The 7,157-nt window shown below is 35.7% G+C and overlaps 1 protein-coding gene across 1 annotated transcript; it reads left to right on the top strand.

Moving 5' to 3' along the window:
• Window positions 1-2,122: 2,122 nt before the first annotated feature.
• Window positions 2,123-5,144, top strand: LOC120118256 (U3 small nucleolar ribonucleoprotein protein MPP10-like). Its single transcript, XM_039138347.1, has 10 exons — window positions 2,123-2,298; window positions 2,384-2,521; window positions 3,402-3,470; window positions 3,576-3,617; window positions 3,815-3,883; window positions 4,020-4,091; window positions 4,180-4,233; window positions 4,339-4,480; window positions 4,833-4,898; window positions 4,974-5,144. The coding sequence occupies exons 1-10, from the start codon at window positions 2,146-2,148 to the stop codon at window positions 4,985-4,987; spliced, it is 819 nt and encodes a 272-aa protein (XP_038994278.1). The 5' UTR covers window positions 2,123-2,145; the 3' UTR covers window positions 4,988-5,144.
• Window positions 5,145-7,157: the final 2,013 nt, after the last annotated feature.

Here is a 7,157-nt window from a genome sequence, read left to right as displayed (position 1 = left end):
TTTTTGAAAACACTTGCTGCCTCGAATTTTTTTTAGTAAATAAATCCACGTGGCTCTAGTGTGATCATCAATGAATGTGATGAACCATCTAGATAGGCTGTTTTTACTCGTGAAGGGCCCCAAATATCACTATGCACAAGAGAAAAAGGTTTTGATGGCGTATACTTTAAAGATGGATAAACAGATCTATGATGTTTTGCCAATTCACAAGCTTCACACTGAAAAGAAAAACCGTCATTTTTTTTGAAAAGATTTGGAAACAAATATTTCAAGTAATTAAAACTATGATGGCCTAACCTATAATGCCACAACATTATTTCCTTCTCACAAGACAAGGTAGTAAAGCATCTCGGTTTCTGAACTTGTTTATCTAAAGGATTGTCCATGACCAAGTGATAGAGTCCATCAACCTCCTTAGCATTGCCAATCATCTTCCCCGAACAAGGGTCCTGAAATTCAAATCCAGCAAATGTTATTGTAGCAATGCATTTGCAATCATGAATAATACAATTAACAGAGATGAGATTGTAAGAGAGCTTTGGGACATGTAGGACATTTAGTAATGTGAGAGATGGAGAAATAATGATAGAGCCTTTTCCAGCTATAGAGGTTAGGGAGCCATCAGCAATTTTTACCTTCAGATTACCAGATAAAGGAAAATAAGATGAGAATATGGAGGAATTACCGGTCATGTGATCTGTTGCCCCTAAATCTATGATCCAAGGGTTTGATTTAGAACCGGCTATGAAAGCTGTAGGATATGTACCTTTCTGGGCTAATGATGAAGAGGCAATATAAGATGATGGGTTAGGAGTGTTAGATATGGAATGAGAACTCATTAGTTGATACAATTGCTCTAGTTGTTCTTTGCTGAAGGCAGACAGTTCTGAGGCAGGTTTCGGCTCTTCAGAAGCATCTTTAGATGAGGCATGGAATCCCTTTGCATTACGAGAATTTCGATTGGCTGAAAAATTCTCGGCTGGCTTCCCGTGTAGCTTCCAACACTTGGCTTTAGTGTGTCCCGGCTTGTTGCAGTGCTCGCAGATTGGCCGATCTCTATCGTTTCGACGATCGTTGCGACGTGGTGGCTGACCCGAGAACAAGGCAGAAGACTCGGTGGGATTTGGTGAGTGGCCTTCAAGCATGACTGTCCGCCGGCTCTCCTCTCGTCTGACTTCGGAGAAGACTTCTCTTGTGCTTGGTAGTGGTTCACGACCAAGAATGCGCCCTCTGACTTCATCTAATTCCTTGTTAAGGCCGACAAGGAATTCGAAGACGCGTTCTTTTTCCACCATCTTCTGGAATAGAGCCCTGTCCTTAGCACAACTCCATTCGTAGTCGCTGAACATGTCAACCTCTTGCCACAAGGTCTTGAGTTCAGTGTAGTATTGAGTGACAGTTTTTTCTCCTTGTTTTAGCCTCCATAACCGAGTTTTTAGTTCAAACCATTATCATGCGTTCCCGAGATCAGAATAGGTCTCGTTCACAGCATTCCAAATGTCATGAGCAGTAGGTAGGAAGAGATAAGTTCTCCCTACAATCGGATCCATGGAATTTATGAGTCAAGACATAATCATCGAGTTTTCTGCCTCCCATCTTTCAGATTCTTCATCTTCTTCGGCAGGTTTCGTAGTGGTACCTGAGAGATAGCTGAATTTTCCACGGCCACGAATAAACAGTTTCACAGATTGTAACCACTGTAAGAAATTATTTCCATTCAACTTGTGAGAAGTGATGGATATGTTTTGGAAGGATTCAGTGTTTAGGGTGATTGAAGGTGAGCGAGTAGAACTCATAGAGTCGATGCCAGAGGTATCATCGTAGGGTTTGGCCATTTTGGCTTTGACACCATAAAGACGGAAAAACTTGTTCCGAATAAATCGTGTTTTATTTCTGCTGAATATGGCTGACTTAAATAGAGTTTACAATGTAACAACTTTACATAAAAAGATGCATAAAATTAGCAACAGAATAAAAATGATTCTATCTAATTAAAAATGATCCTATCTAATAACTAATAGAATAAAAAACTGATTCTATCTAATTAAAAATGATCCTATCTAATAACTAATAGAATAAAAACTGATTCTATCTAATTTAATTTAGATATTCTCGACAGTTAATAATATTGCATATATTAATTTTATGAGATTAAGTTTCAGTGTTTTCTTCTCCCATCTTTTACAGGGAAAGGATGGTCTTTCTAAGCACGAAAAAGAACTTGACAAACTCAGATCTAAAATAGAGCAGATGGAGAAAGCTAACTTGGATCCAAAAGTTTGGACAATGCGTGGAGAGGTAACTTTATCTATAACCTGTCCGGATATTATCTAGCAAATGTGCTTTTGAATAAGAATACTTATACTGAGATTTTTATTAACAGGTAACTGCTGCAAGAAGGCAAAAGAATAGTGCATTAGAAGTTGATTTGGATTTTGAGCACAATGTTAGGCCCGCCCCTGTAATTACAGAGGAGGTTACTGCATCACTTGAAGATTTGATAAAGACTAGGATCAGTGAGGTAAACTTCTTCCTTAACTTCTAGGTTCTTCACTAATTTTATCAACATAGTACAGATGTTTTCATCAACATTATCATTGTGAATTGTCTGTACTTTTCTCTAAAAACCGCAGCACTTCCTGCCTTCTGTTTTTTTATATACACTTGAGTTTGCTTACTGCTTGAAGAGTTCTACAAACAATTCTAATATATATGGTTAGCATATGACATGTTTATGTAAAATAGAGTTTTATGTTACTTTTCTAGATGTATACATTATTTTCCTGAAGTTTTGTGGCTGAAATTCTAGATGGTTCTGTTTTCATTAATTACTTTAACTTGATGATTGTTTTTCTTGTATTTGTTGGTATATACATGTTTTTAAGAACTGTACAGTTAGGGATTCGTGGCATATGTAGTTCTGCATTGCCTTACATAATTTTTATATATTTTTATACAGTTTATTTGTTGAGACGATCTTTATGCAAATTAAAGGGAATGTTTGATTGTTGGGGTTTTAATAGATACAAAATTGTGAAGTTTCATTATTTTCCACATTCCAGACAGATGGTTGTTAGTTGATAGAGAACACCAGTAAGCTAATCATGGATTATCTTAAGATTTTAACTTTGATATTCTTGTTGTATCTATAGGTGTAATTATAATTTGAGGTTATGTTTGGTATTTTACGTTTGATTGAGGATAGTATCTTAGTGTAGTTTTCCCTTTCCTGTTAGGGTTTTTTAGTATTCTATTTAGAGTCTGAAGTACTTTCCTTTAAGACCTCTTAGGGGTTCTGATTATTTTAGGATGAGTGTTGGTTGATATTGAGATCGTGTGATGCAGTCATTCCTTAGATGTTTTGCATTAGCGCTAACAAGAAGTAATATGATTTTATATAGGGCCTGTTTGATGATGTTCAAAAGGCTCCAACTTTATCATCCAAAGCACCAAGAGAGGTCAAAGAACTGGTAAGTTGTAATATGTTATTTTGAAGGTTCCGATACCTTTTCTTTTTCTCTTGTAATTAATGAAGGAAATTAATTATTTCAAGCTGTATGTTTGTAATATTTCAGGATGAGAACAAGAGCAAGAAGGGTCTTGCAGAGATTTATGAGGTTTGCATGCTACGCAATTTGAACATACCATTAAATGTTTATATTATATTAAGCATCTTCTGTAATCGCCCTCCAGCACTTGTGTATTTCTCATCTGTGTACCAACTTTTAAGCATGCTCAGCTCAAGAATCATGAGTGACAATTCTAACTGACGAGATTTTAATCTTTTCCTTCTTTTTAATTGTAAAAACTGTAGGAAGAATTTGTCCAGAAAACAGATCCAGCCTCTGCCCCATTAACCTTCTCAGATGAACTAAAGAAAGAGGTAACTATTATATGGTTTTGTTTTTCTTTTGATACCCTAGACTCACAGCATTCCAGTCTAGAATTCGCTTTTGCATTAGTTCTTATGTTCGACATTCAGGCATCTAAGATGTTCCGCTTTTTTCTTCTTTATCGAGGCCAGTTTGCTGTTTAAGAAACTTTGCTTGAAGTTGGATGCCCTCTCTCATTTCCACTTTACTCCTAAGCCTGTATGATTCTCATTAGGTTTCCTGATTACTAAATAGTCATAAAAAATCAGTTTTGCTGTAGCGTTATATGATGGATTGATTTTTATAGGTTATTGAGGACTTGTCCATACAAACAAATGTTCCCGCCCTTGCAATGGAAGAGGTAGGGATGTTTCCCTTTATTCTTTTTAAAGATTCTCAGTCTTGTCTTGGTTTGACAATTGATCACATTTGTATTTGTGTGTATATGTTAATTTTTCTTGGTCAGATTGCACCTATGGCCGTCTCAGATGCAGCTATGCTGGCTCCCGAGGAAGTTTTTTCTGGTAAAGGTGACATTAAAGAAGAAACAGAACTGACGAAGGCAGAAAGGAAAAGGAGGAGGGCTAACAAGAAAAGGAAGTTTAAGGGTGAGAAAATTAAAATTTCTCAGAATAACTAGTACTCTGCTCTTGTGGGATTTAAGGATGTTTTTCCAATGCTTTTTGCAATATCAAAAATTTCTCAGGAGTCTTTCCTGCTAATGATTTAATGTACAATCTCTCACAAGCATATGATTTTTTTTTTACAAAAGGCTTAATTACTATCATAGTAACTCGTATTTTGCTATGTTATTATGATGGGACGTACTTAGGTTTGGTAATTGAAAAACTGTTATGTAGTAGCTACGGTATGGGTGACACAGTTAAAACTGGTTGCTGGCTTTCCTAGCTGTAGCCCTTGAGTTCATTTTATTCAAGTTTTAATGCATAGTAATTGCAGCCGAAGCAGCTAAAAGGATGGGTAAAAGGCCACGAGATAATACATCTCTATGCAATAGCGATGAAGGTGATTATTGTCGGTATATGTATTCTACGAGCTATCCTTTGTTGTAAGTTAATTGGTTGTTCATAATATTTGCAGGCAGGGAAGTATAGTATTGGTGAAGCGTGGGGAGGTGGAAGACGAGAGCATTGGGGTTCATACTTTATTACGTATTTTCTGTCTTGCTTTTGCATGAGCAGAGCAAGCCAAACCTTAAGACAGAGTTGAGAGGATCAATCCGGGATTTTACTTTTTGTAAGAACATAATTAATATGTCCAGTTTTAATGACAGATGATATAGCACTTGTTTGTGCCAATTTTAATATTTTTTTTCATATTCGCTCAATTTGTTTCTTCTTTTTTGCCCCTCCCTACAAATGATGGATTGTGATTTGTGAATTGACGTTAGATTGAATAAAAGGTCATTTGCTGCTCGAGTAGCGAGTAATGATAAAATTTGACAAGTTCATTACTTATATTAAAAATACTAATTGTATTAATTTCTTTTTACAACATTGGAAGTTTTTAAAAGTAGAAAAAAATAAAATGTTTTATAAAGAGATTCTCGTGCACCAAGATCTATATTGTTTTAAATATATGTTTTTAGTATATCTAAATAATTTTGTAAGGGAAATTAAATTTCAATCTTAATCAGATCCAAGGTTCTTTAACACACATACAAAAATTGAACACTGAACTAATATTTCTTTTATTAATTATTAAGAAATTATATTATTGATTATTTATTAAAATCATATTTATTTAAAGTTAAATAAACGAATGTATAATGCATTTTTTGAATGATATAGCATCAATTGTTTACAAGTGTGTCTGGTAGGGTACATATTTGACGTAGGTAACACTAAACTAGTGTAATAGAAATATTTCAGAAAGAAAAAACTATACAATATATGTTGAAAGACACATATTAATCAAATTAAACGATAACGTAAATATACTTCCATTGAATTTAAATACGAATGCAAAATCAAATTCAATTATTTACTTTTCATCTTGAATTTTAATAGAAAACTATCATATAAACAATTAGTTTAAAATAAATATTATTATTTAATTTTTAATGGGATAAATAGGTAAAATGTCGAAAACTAAAATTTATTTCTTAAAAAAAATACGAAGGCGAGTGAGGGTCCAGAAAGACGAATAAAAAAGGTATACCTGGATTAAAGTATTAATGACGTGAACATAAGCGTAGATGGGAGGGATTTTGCCGCCCAGTAAAACTAAATTTAGCGAGAACCGCAGGACCAAATCAAACCTTGGATCACAATGAAAAACAATCACCCAGCGACTGCTGGTTTGTAAGAAAGAAATTTATGAGCTAAGGTTAAACTACAAAACAAAACCCAACCCAAGCCGTATTAATTCTTGTGTGTTAGGGAGCAATGGCAACTACACTGTTTCTGCAGCGGTGCTCTCTGTTTTCTTTCTCTTCATTTACTCAGAACCGCCCTTTAACTAAATTCCTCGATTCTTCCCCAACAATTGTCCGTTTCTCCAACCACAGGCGTTTCAAACTAGTTTCTGCTCTGCCCACTGTGCGTGGAAACCAAAGCTCATCAACAGCTTCAGTTAAGAAGGTAAGAAAAACAATTGTTCGGGGTCTTAAAAATTATCAAATATGAACGCATTCTCTCTCTCTCTTTTTCCTTTTTTTCTTTTTTGGGGTTTTAGCTGATTGAGTGTTTGATAAATCGAGTTGATTTGTCGGAGTCCGAGGCGGAGTCGTCTCTGGAATTTTTGTTAACCGAAGATGACGAGGCTCTGATTAGTGCTTTCCTTGTTTTGTTGAGAGCCAAAGGCGAGACTTTCGAAGAAGTAAGTTCCTTATGAACAAATTCCTTGGCCTTGTAAAGAAAATTAGGTGTTTTACATGCAAAAAATTCTTTTGAATGGGGCGGTGATCCGAGTAAAAAGACCGGCAGTGGCCTCTAATATCGTCTCTGTATAGGTTGTGGGATTGGCGAGGGCAATTTTAAAACATGCTTTGAAGGTAGAAGGGTTAAATGATGCGGTTGACATTGTTGGAACGGGTGGTGATGGAGCAAACACCGTAAATATTTCAACAGGTGCCTCAATTTTGGCTGCTGCCTGTGGTGCAAAAGTTGCCAAGGTCACTCACAGTCCCTCTATTTGAAACTATTTCTCTTTCTCTATAATTGCTGGGCTTATGGATGCAAAAGTTATTGTCCTGCATACTTAAATCTTTTATTGTCTGTGCTGCAGCAGGGGAACCGATCAAGTTCTTCTGCCTGTGGCAGT

Source organism: Hibiscus syriacus, unplaced genomic scaffold (genome assembly GCF_006381635.1).
Source record: "Hibiscus syriacus cultivar Baekdansim isolate YM2019G1 unplaced genomic scaffold, ASM638163v2 tig00110328_pilon, whole genome shotgun sequence".
NCBI classification, from domain to species: Eukaryota; Viridiplantae; Streptophyta; class Magnoliopsida; order Malvales; family Malvaceae; genus Hibiscus; species Hibiscus syriacus.
Note: the sequence above shows the minus strand (reverse complement) of the source record. Positions and strands in the feature narration are given on the sequence as shown.